The 22,264-nt window shown below is 41.2% G+C and overlaps 1 protein-coding gene across 2 annotated transcripts; it reads right to left on the bottom strand.

The window, feature by feature from the left end:
* Positions 1-10: 10 nt before the first annotated feature.
* On the bottom strand, positions 11-21,778 carry cd99l2 (CD99 molecule-like 2). Of its 2 annotated transcripts, none has more exons than XM_034231951.1 (10): positions 21,537-21,778; positions 18,119-18,181; positions 17,582-17,638; positions 17,086-17,178; positions 15,595-15,675; positions 13,805-13,873; positions 13,677-13,721; positions 13,474-13,593; positions 6,449-6,514; positions 11-5,575 (listed from the first exon to the last, which is right to left on the bottom strand). In XM_034231951.1, the coding sequence occupies exons 1-10, from the start codon at positions 21,595-21,597 to the stop codon at positions 5,514-5,516; spliced, it is 717 nt and encodes a 238-aa protein (XP_034087842.1). In that variant the 5' UTR covers positions 21,598-21,778; the 3' UTR covers positions 11-5,513. The 2 variants fall into 2 exon arrangements, with proteins under 2 accessions (XP_034087842.1, XP_034087843.1); XM_034231952.1 differs by having other exon boundaries at positions 18,119-18,178.
* Between the last annotated feature and the right edge of the window lie 486 nt (positions 21,779-22,264).

Raw genomic sequence — 22,264 nt, 5'->3', positions numbered from 1 at the left:
CTCGTTCTTGTCTTTTTAAACATTTTATTGGTTCATATTAGTAAAAAGTTTCCGTAACATATTGCCAGAGACTTATCGTAGTGGAATAAGAGAAAAAGCAGAGTTCACTATTACACTTCAAGCAATGAAGACTGTCCAACATTCAGTTGTCAGGAAGACACAGAGTTCAACACTCATACACTCCACCATATGGTTACAGTATGTAGAGAAAAGCATGCATTAAGTGTGTATGAGAGCAGTATGCTGAAGGTGTGTGTGTGTTGTATGTGACAGGGGGCCATGCAAAGCCAGCCCTCAGATATCAAATAATGGAAAGCTGTACTGGGATTTTCTTTGTGTTTTCTCAAACTGGGACGTGAGGTGGTTGTATTTGGGCGGGCTTTGCATGGCCCGCTGACAGGCACTAGAGTGTACTGCAGGAAGAGGACTCAGGCACGTCTGCCCTGATACAATGCAGATCTAAACACTCCACAAAGCGAGCTAACTGTAATCCAGGCTTAATTAGTACAATCACTTAAGGAGGCAGTTTTGCATAATTCAAATTGTGTTGCTACGATAACCACATTTATAGATTACGCCTATTGATTTGATATGGTAACGATTTAGAGTTGCATTATGGGATAATACAATTTGGTTCTTTACCTAGGGGTAACCAGCAGGGGGCAACTACAGTGTTTGCAAAGAGAGGTCCTGATTGTATAATAGTCTGAGAAAATGACCCTACTTTATATAAGATTTATTACCTTAGTAAAATGTTTTCTGATAAGTTTATTCTCTCAATTAATTGTTCCAAATCTTCTTCAATACAGCATGATGTTAGATCTGTATATTGTTGTTTTAGCACGCTTTGTTATACGGACCTATATGATCCCTAATCCTTTTCAGAGAGCACTCCTGGCAACCGATTCCAAACAGCAGTATGGCACGTGTTCGAGGATAATTGTTTTAGCTGCATCTTAAAGCAGTATCAACATCCACAGTGGCAATAAAAACTGAGTCATTCGCACATCGTGTTTCAAAGTGAGCATGGTAATTATATGATACCCTTCAATCTAATCAATCACGTTTTATCTTACCGTAAAACCAATTGAAATTAGCGTTACATAAGATCCAAGCCCAGATTCAATTATTTTCTTTCAGGCTTATTCCAAAAACCTTTTTTCATTCAACCCCAATACATAAAGGCAATTTCAATCTCAATCAATGCTGAATCTTTGGTGAATTTGTATTTTTGCTACAGGCCAAAGGTTTTTGCTATATCACAAAAGACATTCAATACATTCAGTAAACAGAAAGGTTTGTCATTTTGCGTTTGCTTTGTGTAAGGTTCAGCTGCTAGATCTGGACCAAACACTCAGGCCTCTCAGTCCTCTGGGTGCTGCTACCGGACGGTCACTCCAGGTAACCACCCAAAGGAGCTGAAGGCTCTGTGTGTTCCTCTTGCTCAGGGTGCAGCTACGGAGGTGTTGGATGAATACTGTGGCGCGTCCCTGTGAGACTGCAGGGTATAAGGCAAAGAGAGGAGCACCATTTGAATTACAGCTGGCAGGGCATGACTCTTACAAGGTGAACACATGAGTTTAGGTTTGTTACTCCAACCCAGTGATACTCAACTTACAGCCGATAGGGTGGCTCGCCAACCATTCACAAGGGGATATTTAAAAAAGAATTAAAATACACTAATGGAGCTTGTTTACCAAAAAAAGTGCCTCAAACCTCCAAATTGATGTCAAGTCCAAGCACTGAATATCTTCAATCATCTAAAATTACCTCAGAAAACTGTTGAGTCTAAATGGCAATTTTAGCGCAAGTCTTAAAAAACTCTACCACCTCTGCCCTACCACCTGTCCTAACCTCAACCGTCCAAGATCAATGCCTTACCTAGACCATCTTGCTACCAATTCGACCTGAGCAAGGTTCAGTTATAAACTGGCCCCTGACCTCCTGTCATTTTGCCAAAGCGGCCCCCAGGCAAAGCAAGTTTATTATCACTGCTCCCAACACTCTTAGTCCATAAACACTTTGTTCCAAAAGCAACTCCAAACTGTGTAAGGTTGCATTTTAGCAGTGTTTAAGGACTTCTACAGTAGGATCAACCACAAAGGAACTATGGGTAGAGGTGTCTTATTTTCCAAGGCAACATTGAGAAGACCAGGGTGTGGCATAGGACTGCGCTGCATCCTGTCAAATATCGAACACACCACCAACGCTTTTTACAGCTCATACACATACTGCCACAGCAAACATCCTTCATGCATTCACTTCTGTAGATACAGATCTATCAGACACTACTCAGGTCATTATCAATCCAGCGCCACGTTCATGTCACGCTTGTTTCAACTAGTTTTTTGGGCGTTAACAACCTAACATTGGCTATCTGGTTTGTTTTTAAAGGTGAATTAATTGGTTCTAGGGTACAAAAGACCAACTACTCAATTGCCACCAAGGAACCATTGCACATTTCAAGAGGCGTGCATGGTTCCAAGCACTAGCTGGATGTGTGGAGATTTGCACATAAGAAGGTATAGGAAGTTGTAAATCTTCAATTCACCTGTGACATGAACGCAGCATTTTCACCTCCGCCAATGGGTTACTTATTTCGGTTCCGTTTGTTCGACACCGGAATTACAAGAAAACTACCAATCCAATCATGAACCCATTACAATTTGGAGCAGATCCGAAATCATGGGGTGGATACACAATTATGTATCCCTTTCATAGGGAATGGGTCTTGGCGGAGTTCTTGGATCTCCTAGTGCGTTCTAGTTCACTATGTTTAAATATGGAGATATTTAAAGCCCACTAAATAGGGTTCAATCATTCTCACCAGAGATCCTGAGCAGTGCTATAAAACGACCGACAGACTAAATATCAGACAGTTTAGAAAACAGTGAATGGTTTCAGATGCAGCCCTCATTCTCGCTCAGGAACTTAAGAGACCTCTTCAGGCGATCAACAAAGCATTGGCAGTACAGAACAAGGAAGCGTTAACTATCTACAAAAATGCTAGGCTAAGTTATTAGGAAAGTTGGGTACAAAGTGTAAAAAGAGCAGGCAAAGAGTGTAAACACACGCATACACTAAAGAGTAAAATATGGAGCATAAATATGCTCTTACAGACTAAAATACAAACACAGAACTGCTCACAGTAATATGTACAACCATCACAACTTTCCAAAAACACTCGTTATGACGCTATTCAATAATCTAAAGCTAACTACTGCTGCTGACTCCATCTACACGGCTAAAGCAGACTTCTATATTTTGTATGCATATCCTCTTAACCAGTATTGTCTTTGTGCCAACTTCTTCAATCTCTTCTCATGCCAATCGAACCCAGTCATTGGCTGTTGGGACACATCGGACATCTTTCACAAATACCTTACTTTCCCACTCTTGTAAAATCTTGTTCCATTGTGGCCATTTTGAAGTCTACCAAAGGCTTCTGTTTGCTTAAAAAAAAGGGTTTGCCCAATTATTTAACAGTGCACGCCCATATTCAGACAGTGAATTCAGAGAGCCAGTGGCTGTCAATCATGCCAACCGAACCCAGTCATTGGCTATTGGGACTAAAGCTATAACAGCAGCATTCCTATTGGCCTTCCATTGGGCGCTCAGAACGGGTATGTCTTTACACTTCTGTTTAAAGAATACTAAGGAAATAATTGAAATCGCAATAAAGTGGGAAAAGTTTAGACAATTCTTAAGACTTTTAACAAAGGTTATATTAATTCAATAATATTATCATGGATTTCTTTATATATAGAATAATATCTCATAACCTTTTGGTGCAGATTATTACCATTGAATTGGTATATGATAAGGGTATCTAGTTATTGTTGATATTTGTCGAAATCTATTTATGATTGGGCAATAGTTTTTTGGTCTACAGTATCAAAAGAGTTTTGTGATAATGTGATGCTACTTTTATACATTCAACGTCCCTGTAGATTTATCATTAATGTAATTTTAAAATGGCCACAATGAGAAAAAGATCAAATGAGTTATTCTGCACACACTGGCACCGCATTGCTAACACAATAAAACATAGTACTAACATTATTATCTTCTGAATATAGCAGTTAATCTTGAACAAAAATCACATTTTGTGCCTTTCCACAAGCCTCGCCACATCCTGAACAAAGTGCCAAAGTTATTTATTTTCCTTTTCAAATATCTTCCCCCTGAAGAAAAGAACACGCTGTGCATTTTGAAGCTCTAACTGCAGGGGAACTGATTAAGCTAGCATCGTTTTTTTATGCCACATGCTACAAGTCTGGTGAATTTCCTGAACTTTAATCCCACTTTTGATAACAAATCTAATCCCATCGCTCAATTTCTTTTAACTCTTCACAATCATTTCACCATCACCAATTTGGAAAACTAAGCCAGGCTCCCTTCTTTAGGCATCGTCATTAAAGGCTACTTGAAACAAAACGGAATATATTTACACTATAAAAAGTCACAGGTTGTAAGTAGACGGAAATGTTAGGACGCCTTTTTTATCCCACTGCAAAAAGATCCAAATCTGAATAAGGCAACTTTGTACATCAGGATAGACAACATGTCAGGCTACATGTAGCAACTAGTGATGTCACTGTCACATGATGTAAACAGTAACTACCTGCAGTCAGTTCTATGAGGTACGTCCCACTAATGGACTTCATTCACTTATAGTGGAGCGCTTGGGAAACTTCAATTAATCATGATATTAAATATAACATTATTATCACAGAGGATCACCTCATAATGATAATATAGCAAATTGATAATGTAATAAATTAAATAAAAAAATTCACATGTTGTAGGATTAAGAGATTAACATTGGTATTACATGATAAAACTTGAGTTGTATGAGATTTGTCCCTAGAGTACCATGTTATTTTTCTATGAGGTAACACTTGCTACTGTTGACTACCTTATCACATTTCACAAGTGATTACATAATCAGTTGCTACGAGGCTTTGAATTTTGGGGAATATTGGTCAAATGGTCTTCATTCACTCTCAGAAACAGTGTGTCTCAAAGCGCTCCCTCGTTCACTCCGGAAACTAGCAGTGATCACTGACAAATCATTGTCCCAATCAATCAATAAAGTAATCCAGTTCCCTACGAGGCTCGACACACACCCCAGAGGAGCTTCTTTCCCCATGGTGTAAAAAGATGAACCGCTCTTTAAATTTGTTTTAAGTACATGCTGAAGGCCGGATAACTGCAAACCAACATTGTTAGTGGTGTTCAAACAGCACAATAAATTACTATTTACAGATACATTTGGCAAGATTTGTTACACTTTCGGCCATGTGTTCACATTCAGCAAAAAAGGTCTACAAATCCCAACGTTTATAGCACAGAGCTGCAGGGCAACAAGGACATGCTACACAACAGTCTATTCTGTAGCATGGCTGTGTGTGTGTGTGCAGGGAGGGGTGTTAGGTGGGGGATGTTTGGACAAATAGCGCATGTAGGTGGTTGACCTTTGTGTGTGTGTTCTAAGTTGTGTGTGTAGTGTGTTACACAGCGTTCTCTTCAGTGGGAGGTTCAGCACTGGCAGGCTCCAGGAGAGTCTGTTGGACTGTAAAAACACACATTAGTGGCCTTAATATAATAAAGAGATATTATATTAGATGGTGTAACCTGTGGGTTTCATTTTAACATATTTTTTGAATGTATTGTTAATGTTTATAGTTTTATTATTCTCAAGGTCTTGCAAAAAGATGAGAATGCAATAGTCACAAATAATTCCTTAATAAAACCTTTTACATTTCGAGCCAAATATACATATCTATGGGTTAAAACAATAATATCCCTGCCATGTTAATGCCTAATTTGGATGATGTTAATTTCAGTGTTGATGGAGCAGCTACAATGTTAGCATTAGCTTAGCCCTGATCAATCCAACTCCATTCCGAAAACAAGCGTTTTAAGTTTAGTTGTCGTCTTGCGGACAGATCTGACAAAGCAATGATGGGACAAAGAGACAAAGTAATAAAAAAAAAGGGTTGTAGCTACATGGCAGGTGCCGACATGTTGTTAGAGGAACTTGCTGTGTAATGTACTGCAGTTGAGTAGCTAGTTAGGATGCTAGCTAGTAGTCTGTAAACTCACATTAGCAGTGCACTTTTTTCCCTGATAAATGTTTGTTTTCTGGCTCGTTTCATGTTTTTAAGTTAAGGATATTTTAGTGGGAAAACTAAGGTGGAAACCAGCCAGGGCTATCTTTGAACTTTGTTAATGTTATTTGTCTAATCACTATGGTGTAATAACTGGCATCAAACACGACTGTTCCGTGGGCTTTTGTTTTTTTACACTGTGTTTTGCCTAATGGCTCTCCTGCAATTCAGGTTAATGATCCATAGTTTTGCTGTTTCTTTTCAGGAAAAAAAAAGAAAATATATATGAAAGAGTGTATGATAAGTGTGAATATAATGTAGCGCTATGTTCTTACCTTGTGGTTCTGTAGCCACCACAGCCTCAGGGTTCTCAGCCTTCACCATGTCAGTATTCAGGCTCTCTGTCTCAACACAACAACACCATTAGTTAGCTTCTTCACTTCACTTCATTAGTGAGATATTAGCATGCTAACGTTAGCTTTGTCAGTTGGTTAGTACAATCCACAGTAACACCTGACAGTTATTATGGTGAATATTTACACAGTATCAGTTATGTATATTGGTTAAGCTTCACATGAAGCCCTTTCCTTGGCTTTGCTTGTTTAACAAAACAGTATATTGTGCGGGTCCTAAAACCAAAACAATGAGCTAAAAGGGGCCAAGTAGCCATTGAGCTATTAGTGTAGTCAAACATTGTGAAACTGGAAATGTTGAATAGTTTATTTTAGAAATAGTAGGGTCCTCAGCACATAGAAACTGCCGGATGCTAACCTTTATATGTTGGGCAATATTTTAACGCAATTAATTCAAAAAATTAATTACCGCCGTTAACGCGATAATTTTGACAGCACTAATTATTATATATGTATAGGCCTATATATATATATATATATATATATATATACAGTGCAATCATTCTTTCATGCTAAATGAAGCTCTGTTGGATATCACTAGATCCTGTTACAGCGTAATATAAGTACATAACGATTGATATTTACATTAGCATAATTACTAGCTAGCCGCTAGCTGCTAACTGCCGCCTCGTTAATATCAAATCCATCATAACAATCCATTACCATGCTGTCATGAACGCGCGGTGCTGTTACGTGTACGCAAATTGACGTGCTTGATGTGAACGAGCATTTTGGTTAAAGTTGCGCATGCGCTATGAGCGCACATACGGGTACTTCTCAGGCATGCTGGGTAATCTGTGACATTTCGCTCTCTCAAAAGTTGGGCCATTTTATCATCATGCACCAATGAGCAACTCTCATAGGAATGAATGAGGCCCCGCCTCCTACGCTGTATCCAGTTGTTATTATACATCCATGCCAACCTCGGGCTCCCTTCCGGTATAAATAGGAAGGAGGCCCGACAATCTGCTCCCTCTTTTCTTCAGCACCCCGTTACTGAAGCACAAGAGACACTTAAATTGCAGAGTAAACATGAGTAACAATTGTGTGAGAGATTGTCCCTCATGTGGCTCTGGGTTCATTACATTACATTGCATTTAGCTGACGCTTTTATCCAAAGCGACTTACAATAAGTGCGTTCGACCAACAAAATACAACTTGAAGAAAACAGAATCATATAAGTACATCAGGCTTCATAGAGCAAAAACATTTCAAGTGCTACTCAACTGGCTTTAGATAAGCCAGTGCTTTATTAGTATAAAAGTGCTTTGTTAATAGTTCATAGGTTCATAATGACTTTTCGCGGGTGCAGACGGTCAGGAGTGACCCTATCTGGCCACGCTTCCCAGCCATCAGGAGGTTCCAGGAGGGGGCGGCACGAACCCGAGGACCCTGAAGGCTGAAGGCACATTTGTTCCCCTCACCGAGGTGGAGGGGTTCACAGATGCTGGTTTTCCAGCCGCCCCTTCTCTGGAGCCGAGCCTGACGGCGTTTGTTGGGGTAAGACAGGCCAACATAATCGCCGGACGGCACCCTACGTTGAGCGCCCCCAGAGACCAGTATGTCGCCCGCCAGGCCGACCGGGTGCACCAGTGTGCCTTTCAAGTCACCAGCACGAGAGTCAGCTGGCTCCAGCCTGTTGAGCTCCCACAGCGGCACCAAAGTCTGCAGCAGCCGCGGCGTCCACACCGGCAGCAGAGGCCGCAAGCGGAGAGACGCCCACAGCAACCGCCTCGGCGTCAGGCTCGCCCTTCAGCGGCTGCAGGGGCTCCGTCCCACGTCTCCGCTCCCCCGCCACCCCAGAGACAGCGTCTCCCGGCGGCGAGTCAAAGGGGAGTGAGGCTCCCCCGCTCCTGGTCTGCTCCACGAGAGCCTCCGAGGAAGCAGAGCCGGTTCTGACGTTCTGGGAGTTGTGAGTAAAATAAAGTGTGCTCATTTTCCAACTTTTTATACTGAGTCATCAGTAACAAGTGTTTCTCACATATCCCCCCTGTGTAAGCCAGCTTCCTATAACGGTTACTAGCCAGCAGGGCTCGTTGCAAAAGCCTGCAGGTTTTAACCTGTCGGTTAATAACCTGCAGAGCTCGCGGCATTCCTCTGTCCGAGATACGCCTCCTACACACGGTCATAATAAATCCATGAGCGCCGTTATAACGCCTCATGTGAACAGCACTGCACACACCTCCACTCATCCCCTGAGTGTGTACGCGCCTCATGATGAGAGCCGGAGTGAAACGCAGCGTGTGGAGGCTCCCTCGCAGCCCTTTCGCTTCACGGGCAGCGGTGGCGAGGGCAATGACGTGGCTCGTCACCATGACGACCATTTCAGCACATCACAGAGAAGCCAGAAATGAGACCCATCCTTGATCTGTCAGTATTCCAGGCTGAGCGCCCCCAGCGGCAGCGCCCGCCAAAACACATCTCGAGCACGTGCGCCCGCTCTCAGAGTTTTTCTCAGAGTGGCAACGTGTGTGTCTGATGGACAGATGGATGAGCAGGCTGATCAGCAGAGGATACGCCCTGCAGTTCGCCTCTCCCCCCCCGCCCCACACAGTTCAATGGGATACAGGAAACACTCCTGTCCTCCCAGAAGCTATGTCTTGCGCTCCAATCAGAGCTGCTGTTGAAAGTGGCTATTTCCAGGGTTCGTCAAGGGGAAGAAAATCAGGTGGTGGAATGTGTTCACCAGGACGACTGGTTCACTTCCACCTGAAGGATGCATACTTCCACCCATCATCCCGAAACACAGGAAATTCCTGCGTTTCTCATTTCAGGAAATATCAGACCAGACAATCGTCTGCTGTTCGGATATTTCCTGGCTCCTCGCATTTTTGTGTAGAGAAGGCTGGAGCCGCTACACAGAGGAGGGATGAGAGTGTGTTTTCTCTGGACGACCTGCTATTTGCTGGCTCGCTCCAGGGAGGAAGTCGCTTTACAGACGGTACATCTCGTATCGCATCTGTAAAAGCCTGGGTTTCATAATGAATAGGAAGAAAAGCTGTCGTCTTCCCTCTCAGACAATCGGTTATCTGATAGTGGAATTAAACTCAGCCAGCAGAGCGCGGCTCTCGTGGCAGCGAGTGGAGGAACTGACAGCTCCCTCTCCGGCGTGTCACATCCCGCAGGCCCTCTCTGTGATACAACTGCTCAGCATGACGTCAGCTGGTCACGTGGGGATCCCCCTGGGACTCCCCCACAGGAGGAGTCTCCAGAGGTGGTTCATTCACCTGTGCATCGACCCCGTGCGTCAGAGGTAAATGTGCTGGAGCTGTTCTCCGGTTTGGGAAGTATTCCAGCACTTCGCCCCGTTGCTGTACAATCAAACATGTGTTGATTCGCACAGACAACAGGCCACGGCAGCCTACCTCAATCGCCAGGGAGGAGTACGATCCGCGCAGCTTCTGAACGCAGCCAGGCGGCTGCTGTTCTGGGCGCGCACACACGTTGCTCTCCATCAGAGCAATGTATATTCCCGGCGAATTGAACAGAGGGGTTCGCGGAACACAGCAGCCATTTTATGCGAGGAGTACGGAGACTCAGACCTGTGTCACGCACACTGGCACCTCAGTGGGATTTGGCTTTGGTGTTACACGCACTAAAGCAAAGCCCCATTTGAACCTTTGGATCAGGTTCCCCTTAAACTGTTATCAGCCAAAGTAGGCTATTACTTTTGGCTCTATCAGCGAAAAGGGTGAGTGATTTGTCTGCTCTCTCTGTGGCTCCGTCATGTCTCCGGATCCAAGGAGATGCAGTTCAGCTGTTTTACACCCTAACCCGGCTTCATGCCAAAGGTCATCACAACTCTTTTAGGTCAAGAGTGATCACCCTGGCTGGCTTATTCCTTCCTCCTCACAGGTCGGAGGAAGAAGCCACATCTCATCTCCTCTGTCCTGTGCGCGCGCTGTCCTGCTATGTGGCGCGCACGGCGGCCTGGCGCCGTTCTCAGCGCCTGTTTGTGCATTATAGAGAGCGCTTGATCGGGCAGCCTCTGTCTGCATAACGTCTGTCACACTGGCTGTGTGAGGTTGTGTCGCAGGCGTATGTCTCCTCTGGGGTGGATCCCCCGGCGAACATCAGTGCGCACTCCGCCAGAGGAATTTTCCTCCTCCACGGCTTTGCACGGAGGAACGTCAGTGGAAGACATTTGCACTGCTGCATCTTGGTCTTCCCCCTGTTCATTTATTCAATTTTATTGAGAGACATCCCTCAGTACAGTGTACTGAGTGTCCTGTCAGAGTGAGTGACGTCAGGGATCCAGCTGTGCGCCTCTCTCCTGCCTCTCGGCACACGGAGAGCGGCCCTTTTTCCCTCTTATGAGAGGGATGTTTCCTTTTTTTCCTCTGACACATTTTGTACGGAGTGTCTTGTCAGAGTGAGTGATATCAGGGATCCAGCTGTGCGCTCTCCTGCCTGTCTGCACGCAGAGAGCTGCTGTTCCCCCTCTTTTTGTCACTGGGCAAAGTATGACCTTCGTCTCTACTTTTTCACAGCGGCAGGTATGTATTGTTCCCAGCCTTCGTCCCCTCATGGAGAATATTCATGTTATGCTATATTCCAGGGACGGTGATGCGCCATTACGCATGGCGCAATAGGCATGGGTTGTTATTGAGCAGGTGTGTCTGTGTATGGGAGCAGATTGTCGGGCCTCCTTCCTATTTATACCGGAAGGGAGCCCGAGGGTGGGGGGCCACCTTGCGGGCGGGCGTGGACTACAAGTGTTTTCAGTGCTGCTCGGGTGCGCAGGGGGATTACCCAATAGCGATAGCCTTAGAGGGCTACGCCAATACTCATAGAAGCTGGAGTTACAGTAGGTAACTTCAGATACCAGCGGTAACCAGCCAAGCGCCGGGCAAAAAACAATCTTCAAATAAAAGAAAGTCACCGGAGGAGTTCAAGGAGAGTGACAGGGAGTATGAGAAGAAGAGGGAGAGAAAGTTTCAGCCAGCTTGATCGATAGAGGTGCAGTGACGCCTCCTAAAACCCTTTTTATAATCTATCGATTAGATTTATGATTTGAAAATTATAAAAAAGTAGGGTAGACATGTGGAGATTATCCGGCTGAACAAAACGTGCATTTATCAAACAGGTTTGTTTTCCACAGACCTTATTTCCAGCTATTTTCCAAAACCCTGTGGAGAAATCCCATTGCTTTTTGTCGAGGGAACCAGCAGCTTACTTCCTGGTTTTATGACGCGTCACTGGCTGCACCTCTCAATATGATGCCAATATAAACAAGGTCTTCTGTCGGCTCTGTACATCAATGCCGACCTATGCTGACAGTGAGTGAAGAGTAGAACATATAAAAGGTATTGGCTATAGGGAAATGTCCCAGCAGTTTAGGATAATGAAGGATCTAATCTAATCTATTACATAGCCATTACATTTCTAACTCCTAATGACAGGAAGGCAGAAAGCGCATTATACAAATAATAATACTCATGATAATAGCAGAAATGTTTTAACAATGACCACAATATCATTATTTTAATAAACCAAATATGAACAATTGAGGAAAATGAGGAAGAACTGATGATTCAAATGTTGTAGTACAAGTAGTAATGTAGTTTGTGCATACATTACTATTGCAACAAATGTGTTAATTTTCTTCATTATTAGTCGATTTTGTTTGGGCGAATGCTCCGGGCCAGTGGTTACAATGGTGGGGCCAGTCAGTGACAATACCATTTTAACATCATGCAATAACACTGAGACGACATCAGTTGCATTGAACTGATCTTTTTAATAAGTTGTACTTACAATGTAGTGAAACATGGGCTTGTGCTTCACTGAGGACCTTTGTCATTCTGAGAGGGAGGCCACTGCAGTTATTACACTTCGCGTTTTGAAATATGTGTAACTGTTAATATAAAAGCCACACTGCTCAAACTTCCTTACTTTCCCTAAAATTGGTATATTTATTTATTTGGGGCGTGGGGAATGAAGAGAAAACAATATATGAGCATTTTATGAGCATGGGATTTTGACCCCTCATATAAACATATGCATAATGCTGCGCTATACTTTGCGGCCACACGCCGTTGCCAAGCAACGCTTATTGTTTAGGTCCTTTGATAAGCAGGCAGTCATATAATTAGCTAGAACTAGCTGGATCTGATAGATTTGGACATAAACGCGAGTGAAGTATAACCGGACGCGAGAGAGAGATCAGAGATCAGATCAGCTGCTGCTGATGGAGAACACGCAGCTCTTCCGGATCAAAGCTCCCCCGCTGTGACAGACCGTTGAGTGGCGCAAAATACACTAAGAGTTAGACCTAACACACTTAGCTAGTTTATCTACTCTGGAACTAGCTAAACTAGTTATACATATATGTATTCTTTACTGTCGGGTCACTCATTACAGGTTCAGCGAGCTGCACGAGCCTGACGGGCTGTCAGGAGAGGGAGAGGAAAAGAGAGCACCCTGTTTATTTTTCCCATTTTATTATCCAGAGTTTCTGTAAACTTTTGAAGAAAGTAGTTCATCTACTATTAGTAGTTTGTTTAAATGCATTAATTATGTTTTTTTTTCATTAACATAACATAAATCTCACGTACCCCCTGCAGTACTCCAACGTACCCCTAGGGGTCCGCGTACCCCCATTTGAGAACCACTGCTCTAAAGGACAGATAGCTTATACTTTTTTGAATAGGTTTGCTTCAACCCAGTTAAAGTTGTACGATATTTGACCGCAATTATTTTAACAATGCAGAACATTTTAATTTACAGGCCAATACACTCACAATAGGACTCTATGAGCTGGCAAATAGACTATAAGGGGAACTTTACCTTTTACATTACACTTTAAACAGTATTATGAGAACATTGATTAAAACAGGTTTAAGTTGTAATGGTACAAACTGCTCCCTAGGCCAGCAGCAGTTGTAACACTGGTGAGGTCACTGCCCTGAGGGACTCCACTAATGAGTTTACTGTAAAAGCCTTACGTTGAATGCCGAAGCACAGCTTCTTCTTCTGGTAGGAGATGTAGCTGGTGATTGCTCCCACCAGCGCCATAGCAACTGCGCTAACAATCCCTGCGATGGTGCCCACTTCTGCTGTGGTCTCTGCAAATGCCCACAGAGACATTAACACCAACAGACAGTAGAGATGCATTTATGAACAAACACTAGAAGCAGAGAGAACACACCATTGTTGTCTTCACGGGGGTTGATCTGATCGTCACCACGTCCACCTGTGAAAACACAGCACACAGAAGGGTTGATTTTCTTAGCTACGGAGCTTTACATGGATTTGTTATACATTTGCAGACATTACCTTTGCCTCCGTCAGGTTTGTAGGTATCATCTTTACCAACCTCTGCCAGATCATTGTCAGAAATTCCACCTGAAAATAAGTATTTATATTAAAATCACTAAATGATAAACTGTCAGAGCAAACTCAAAATGTCAAATGTGCACAAAGCTTGATTTATAATTTATTTGCTTTTGAAGGGATATTTTGGATGTTTTTGTAGTGGGGTAAGTATATCTGTTTCTTTATGCCGCCTTCCATCTATTTTGATAGAATCCCATACAAATCCCACTTCAAAACAACCAACTACCTCTTTACATTGTTTTGCTGTATATGATGCAGAAGCTGGTGTCATTCCTTTTGTAATGATACTACGTCAGGTGGTGCTCTTTTGTATTCTCTTCCATTTGGACATGACAAGAGTCTAAATTGATTCTAATTGATCATATAGAATAGATTAAACAGCAGTTTTTTGCACCTTTTATTTGCCCCGTCAAACAGAGTTTTTGTCAATATATATTCTGGATGTATTACGCTGATACTTATATTAATATTAAAATGTAATTCTAATACAAATAATAAAATAAATATAAATTCAATAACAAATAGATTTAGAAATGTAAGCAGACATTTGTCTTCATAATAGCCAATTCGTAGATAAATACTGGGTATAAATAAGCATTTTTTAAGTCGACCGCCAGCAGTCTTATAGCTTATTGTATGAGTGAACTAATATTATTATTATAATAGTAATGATAATAATATTGGCATTAATTCCTAAAATAAAAATAACTTATTAAATGATTATTTGTTTGCAAAAAAAAGTAAATAATGAACTGAGAAAAAGAAGAAACTATATTTGGTCTAAAGCAGATAAATAAAGCTTTGAATGCAGAAATAGCATGTGAGGGACAGTGTTACCAGCAGAGTGGGGGTGGGGGAGGGGGGGTGATGAGCGATGAGCAACAGATGAAAACAATGAGCTCCCTCTGAGACATGAAGAGTTTCATTAAGTTCTTGTGTAAAGTTTAACAACAGAGCACTCATCCCAGCAGACTGTGGGGACACTTGTCCGCATGGTGGCCATGCAACTGTCTGAAGATTGTTTTCTTATGCGCTGAACTATCAGAACAAATGAGTATCGTGCATACTGTTTAAGTCCTCCAAATCAAAACCTTTGGGGATTTCCGGATGATTTCTAGACATGAAATGACTTTCGATGTATGTGGGAGGACTTAAATACACAAAACAAACTCAAACATTGACTTTAATTAAATGTATTATGTCAACAAATGTCACGTAACTGTATTAGTTTAGTTGTAGGCAATAATATTAAGTTGAAGCTAATATTTGTATCTCAACATTATATAACCTAATACAGTTATGTGAAATCTGTTGACATAATACATTTAATTGAATTAAGTAAAAGTTTCAGTTGTTTCACTTCAGAAGCACAAGTAGCACTTAAGAATTCCCAGTGTATATGATGGGGTGATGTTTATGCTACAGTATATTTAACAAGGGCTCTTTATATTTTATATTATATATTTAAGGCTGGGTGTTTTCAACTTATATTATATTTAATATAAGTTGAAAACACCCAGCCTTAAATATACTGTTATTGATAAACCATACATATTGACTATCTATTAAAGCCACCATGTTTAGAACTTGTATATGATTAAATCATCTAATTATTTAACTATATTGATGTTTTTTACATTTCTGCTATGTTCATATTTCACACATAGCGGCTTTAATTCCACACAAAACACTGATTTATAAAGTGATGCCGAGCTAATAGCTAATCCCACCTCCCTGCCCCTTGTTCTTATCCTTGCCACCAATGTCATTGTTGGGGTCCAAGGCATCGGACAGGTCAAAGTAGTCCGCAGCTGTGGAGGCCAAAAGGTCGGGGGTCAGTGTGTTTGCAAAATAAAGACAGAAGCAGCAGTCAGAAAAAAACATTAACAACATAGAAACAATATTTAGCATTTGAGCAGAGAGAGTAACACCTGGGCTGCGGTCGAATAGCCTTCTTCATTGACTCAATACTTAATAATAATTCAAACTTGTTTATCCCTCCTGTCGTGTTCGGGTCAGATTTGACCAATTTACTTCTTACATCAATCAATCATAGCTATTGTGTTTTACATATTATAGCTTCCAGGGCTCATGGTATCCTCCACAGTAGGTATTTGAACATATTCAATTGCTATTCACCCCATTCATTTAATTTTGAGTGATTTGGTCAACTTTGTAAAAACCTATGATGTTCCCAGTCAAAACACCACACATATACACACATTATCAGTGTCTATTCACTGTGGTTATTCATGTGAACCAGTATTCTGATACATTGTTTACAGCTGAAAAGGTGTTAAATCAAATGTGGTCATGATTAATGTTTTTTTTTGTAAGAGCAGTTACTGTAAAACAGACCAGTCAAATTTGACCAGGAACACCAAAAAAGGGGGAGAACAAACATGACAGGAGGGTTAAAAAGTACTGACAATAGGGGACTGCCATGATTTGCTTTATTTCGATAATGGTCCAGTGTATACTTTGCTAAAGAGAATACAAGATAAATCATTCAAATGAGCATTTAGAGGATTCAAACTGCTCTTATCATGGTTGCCAACAAGTTTTTCAAAGCATTTAACCAATGAAACTTCCTAAGCAAGAAAGACTATTCGACCACAGACCTGGTGAAAATAAATTGAAACAGACTTAAGTATATAGATTAGAGAGATCATATAAGGAAGGAAGTCAAATTGGATTAACAGCCAACTAAAACAGAAGCAGAAGAGAACTGGTTAGTGAAATATAAAGCAGGGGAAATTAAATTAAAGGTGGGGTAGGTAATTTTGGAGAAACCAGCTCGAGTGCGGTAGAATTTGAAAATACACAACCGGAAAAAATCTGCCACTTCCTTACAGAGCCCCTCCTCCAACACACACGAACGCGCACATGACCAATGAGGGCACGAGATAAGTTTGTGCACAGATGGAAGGCTGACAGGCAGGTAGGCCATCCAGTTACTTTAGCCGGGCCGGCTCAGATGATTGGTCGTGCTTTTTACAGCGCCACGGCTTCCACAGATGATATTTTTTTATGGATTTTTTGTCAAAGCACTTAAGATATTCATTGCTATCGGGATGTTAAGAGCATTCCATGGAATATAACAAGTGTATCTCGAGCCGGTTTCTCAAACTTACATACCACACCTTTAAGGCTTTTTATGAAAACCTGGTCCTCTGCAGTAGAGTTTCCAGCCTGAGTAGGGAAGCTGAGGATTCTCTCACCTGGCTTGGGTTTGGGCTTGAACGGGGCCTTGGTTACTGCCTTGGAGGGGGCTTTGGTGGTAATGGTGGTGATGTCACCAATTGAATCAAAACCTGCACACAACATTGACAGCTCAAACCTAGAGATCGACGGGACTTCAGTTATAAGTCCACTGTAAATGATTCAACAGCATACAAGTAGACAGGGCTCGTGAAAAACCAAGATGGGAGACAGTTTTGCAGATGAAAGTAGTCAGAATTTGGATTTTTTTTCGAAGTTAACCACTCCCTTTAAGAATATCTGATACCTTCTGAAAAGCAGAGTTTTCAAAGAGAAGCTCATGTTGTAGGAGAACTTTAAGAAAAAAACGGTCAAAGATTTACAATCCTGCACCACTACTCCTTAAATCTAACAATGCTACATCATTGATTCCCATTGACTTACACTTACAAATGATCCTGTCACTCTTCCAGGTTAAGTTGGTGTTATTATAGATTTCAATGATTTGATTCTTACCTGCTCCTGCCTCTGCTCCTCCAGCTGGTGCCGCTGGCTTCGGGGCGGGGGGCGGTGCTGAAGAATATTAATTATTGTTATATTTAGACATAATTCAACAAAAGTCATTACTCTGCTGTTAGTCATTCATAAGTAGATATTGTAAATCATGTAATGTTGGTCTGAATCTGAAGGAATGCTTGCTACACATTTTTCTTTTAATGTTACGCCATTTTTCTTACTTATCCATTGACTTCCATTCATTTCCGTATGCTATTATCTTGTATTGATAAAGTAATATGCATAAGACTGAAAACCTGATATAGTCACGGATTATACATCACAGGTTTCAAGTTTTCTTAATGCCTTTAAATTGTAGAATATTAATGGAAGTCAATGGAGATACAACATTTTCTGGCAATTATAATCTTTTTTATTCAAAAGACGGATCACAATATTTGTTATCTTTTTTAAGGAAGTTGCAGATAAATATATCGGGTTTATGAGACGCTGAGTCCCAAAAAGAAGAAAAAGTTATTTATTTTGTATTGTACTTACATGGTTTACTTGTGTCATCATCACCCACAGCATCAGCTAGATTGAAGTCCTGAGAAAGGACTACTGTTCAGAGAGGACAGAGGGACAGACAGAAGACATGTTACATTCAATCTGACAAATAACACCAAAAGGGACTCAACACATGCTGTAGAGTGTGGATATCTTCTGTCTGATGTAGGCTCTTTGGTAGATGTGTGACCACTTTACTGATGAGTTCCCAGGCCCTGCCAGTGTTACTGTGTGTCACACAGTTTGGTGCCAAACTGGGCCCAGAGTGCACTAATCGGCACTATTTGTTGTCTGGGTTGCAAAACGGAGATCATTTACCAGACGGGACACAAAAGCAGAGACAAACAAACACTAGCTATCTTCATTGGCTGCCAGTCACAAACAAGCACGGTGTGTGTGCCTAACCCTAGATTGGAACTAACAGAAATTATACTTTCATCACCATTGTAGCTGAATATGCTATGACTACATAACACAATTAAATAGAATCACTACTTTAAACGGACACATACAAAAACAAATTGTAACGATACTCCATAGCATGCAGTACAATTTCAAATGTATTTATTGTGTATAATTGAAGAAGACTCGTTTCCCAGATTACACGTCAAACATACTAATCATGTACACTACTTGTAATTCTGATTTATGCTGTAGATTCACTCTGCTCCACCCTTTCTATCTATTTTTAATCTAGTCTTTTTCTTCCTCGGTTGTCACACCTAATGTCCCCCTGGGAATCAGTTCTTATCTTAGAGCCGCAGTCGAGGCTTCATGCTTCTTACCCATGCTAGGGCACATTTCAAACTGCTCTTTTTAATGATTTTTTTGGCATTTCTCCTCTATTCAAGTCTACAGAAAAGGCAGACAGGGAAGGTTGCGAGAGAGCAAGTACAACATGTACAAAGGCACCCAGCTACTTTAGAATCGACTCAGGAACATTTCAATTATCGACCCTCAGGCAAGGTGTCCCCAAGGACGTAAAATGCTGAATGGGTTGGCTCCATAACACCCGAGGAACTTCAGTTACATTACCAGACGTTGAAGAATTTAATAAAATTGTAAAGGTAATAAAGACTTCCCTACCATTGCCCTTTTCTTGAATGAGCTCCAAGCTGCCATTAGGGAAACTAGCTATGTAATAACCATCAAGAGTTTTACTGCACATCTGTGCAGTAAAACTCTATGGGTTCAGATGTTCCACTCTGAGCTTCTGCTATAGTGTATTGTCCTGTTCTAGAGACAGTGCATGCAAGCCTTGGTGGTGTAGTTACCGGTACTCAGATTATAAATCTAATTTAGGAGGGGATATAATTGAAAGAAACTCATTTGTACAACGTGTTATCTGACCACATTCATAACTAATTGAAATAGACAAGTAAAAGAGCTGCAACAATAAGTCCATTAATTGATTAGTTGTCCTGCTTTTCATAGTTTTAAAATCGTGTTTAATTCATTATTTTTGGGTTTTAGACTGTCGTAACAAGGATTGGGACATTAAGAAACTGAAATAGATTTGTTTTACTATAGTAGACTAAACTCAAGAATGTAATTGGCAGATAAATTGATAGAAGAAATAAAAGCTCTAATAACAGTCCTATAACAAAAATGCAACCAAATCTCCCAGAAAGGTTTCCATTCATGTTGCATTGTGGGTTTTGTAGGCACCAGGTTCTGACAAGGGAAAACAATTTGTGGCTCAAGAAGACCCTTTTTCTTGTTCTGCTACAATATCCTTTTTCTTCTTAACTGTTCATTTTAACTCTAGTTCTACGGAGTGTGACTCTGAATCAGTGCAGTTCTTTATTCAAATGAGGTTGGGCATAACATAGGGCTGCTCGATTATGGCAAAAATCATAATCTCGATTATTTGGGTCAATAATTGATATCACGATTATTAAAAACGATTATCCATTTACTTTGAAAACATCCATTTATTGAAAAAAAAAATGTGAACAGTATGTTTTTAACAGTTGATCACCCTGAACTTTAAGTATAATTCAACTGAAAAACCAATACAAAAAATTGAATAAAATAAAATAATCGTTTTATTTCGATTATGTTATTTTCATAATCGTTGCAAGCCAAAATCGTAATTGCAATTAAAATACGGTTAATCGAGCAGCCCTAGCATAACACTGATTAGGTAATAAAAACGTGCACACTCTGACAGGACCTTCTGTGTGAATTTCTGATGTGCCACAGGACCATTCACCACCCTGACCTTGACATATTACTTCCTGCAGCCAACAGACCCCCCTCCTTCCTGCTGCCCCACCTACCGCCCAAGGGCAAGGGTACCAGCCAGATGTGACCAATCAGAAGAACTCGTACCGCTTCCTTCATTTTTGGGTCAACAGCAATCCCTGGACCCATGTTACGGTAGGTAAAAAAGCTCCAGTCAGTGAGGTTAACTGATTTTAGATTTAGGCAAAAGAGAGCATTAGGAATCCATGTACTCTGCAATGAAAGATACCAAAAAAACAGGTGTAAAGTCTAAAAAGTTAAGGGTAGAGACTGAGATTCTGCCTACATCCAAACCCAAAATCTTTACCAGATTAACTCAACACTAATATAACTTTTTTTATAAGTGATACTTGACATCACTTGACACTTGTAATTGTATTCCTAAACCCAACATTTGGCTAGAAAATGTATTCACATAATTAGCATCTCATTTGCATAGTAGCATTTCATTAACTAGCTGGCTGCTGGTTGGGTTTTTTTGATTGCCACAACCAGGTGAATATTTTATGACTACAGCTTTTCAGTCAGTCCATACCTTAAAATATGGGTTGCCATGCAGACCTTAGAATGAAAAAATACCTCCTAAAAAGCAATCAAATGAACACCTGCTTGTATTGGATTAGTGATGTAAGGCGAGTACAATTGTAGAGTGAGGACATGTGCTACCATTAAACCGAATGAACTCATCTGCTTTAAAATTGTTCACCTTTTAGTGACTAACTTTCCATATTAATAAGCACTGAGAGTGACATCATTGTCAGCATGGCATGTGCTGCTGCAAACCAGACAGGAAGGGCGGGTGGTGCCCCATCACTTTCATCTATTCATTCAGATTCGATTTTTTTTTTTAAACATATTAAAGCTTGAATTACTGTCCCATTTGAAAGAAAACTGTATAATCATAATCATGCATGTAGTAATGTGGAATTACTTAATTTATTACAGCTCAGCATCAGTAATATGTGGAGCAAATGGAGCCACAAAATGAAGCTTCAAAAATGATATATAACATAAATAATTAGAAAAAATGTATATATATAATAATAATTTGTCTGTTCTCTCTCTTAACGTCGACTCCCAGGTCGGTAGACCGTTACTCGGCCTAGAATCGGTGTGCGGCACAAAAGGCGGAACGTGCACGTGCAGACAAAGCGTTACCCACCTTCCAGAGGGAGCAGCAGCGCGAGGAGCAGCGCGAGGGAGCACAGAGAGCGGGAAGCCATGACTCCGGTCTTTCACACACAAACAGCCGGTATAGAGTGAGAATACAGCGGGTAAAGCAGCTGGCCTGTCACCGTTCCGTTAGTCTCAGCCTGCGGTTCAGATCACTCTCACAGCCGCATACAAGGCGTTCACTATGGCTCCTGTGGCTCTCCCACTCAGACCCACTTCCTGCCACACCTTTCAAAGTAAAACTGCCACACAAAAGCAGTGAACAATGCTCAATAAATCTAAATTATTTTCATAGTAAATGATGAAGTTATTTATCATATTGTGCAATTAAATGTCCCTTTAATAAATTATTAAGATGTATAAAACACTCGGATTTGAACAACACTTATGATAGTTAATGATGAACACCAGTGGTGAGTAACTAATACCAGCGACGTGCAGTCAGGGGAGGCAGGGGAGGCAGAGTGGACCTGTCATACTCCAATGTAGGCATAACGGAAAAACAACTAAAGAAAAACGAAATAGTAATAATAATAAAATGTCTCCACTGATCTGTGTTGTAAATGTGATTTATGTATGATTCCAATCGCTTTTTATAGTCAAAATCAGCAAATTGGCCGAGCTCCGCTACAACTACATGGGAGCGATGAGGAGTGAGGCATGGAGGAGCTCTGCCTCACGTAAGCCCACAGTAACTGGCTGGAGCGCGGGCACTAA

The sequence above is a fragment of the Gymnodraco acuticeps genome, unplaced genomic scaffold (assembly GCF_902827175.1).
Source record: "Gymnodraco acuticeps unplaced genomic scaffold, fGymAcu1.1, whole genome shotgun sequence".
Classification (NCBI taxonomy): Eukaryota; Metazoa; Chordata; class Actinopteri; order Perciformes; family Bathydraconidae; genus Gymnodraco; species Gymnodraco acuticeps.
Note: the sequence above shows the minus strand (reverse complement) of the source record. Positions and strands in the feature narration are given on the sequence as shown.

Bases quoted from the DNA above. Each gene is read 5' to 3' on its own strand.
- cd99l2 (XM_034231951.1), bottom strand. From the start codon at position 21,597: ATGGCTTCCCGCTCTCTGTGCTCCCTCGCGCTGCTCCTCGCGCTGCTG. The intron at 18,182-21,536 runs GTGGGTAACGCT...CTCTCTGAACAG, and splicing joins GCTGCTGCTCCCTCTGGAAG to TAGTCCTTTCTCAGGACTTC. The intron at 6,515-13,473 runs GTAAGGCTTTTA...GTGTTGAGACAG, and splicing joins GCTGTGCTTCGGCATTCAAC to AGAGCCTGAATACTGACATG.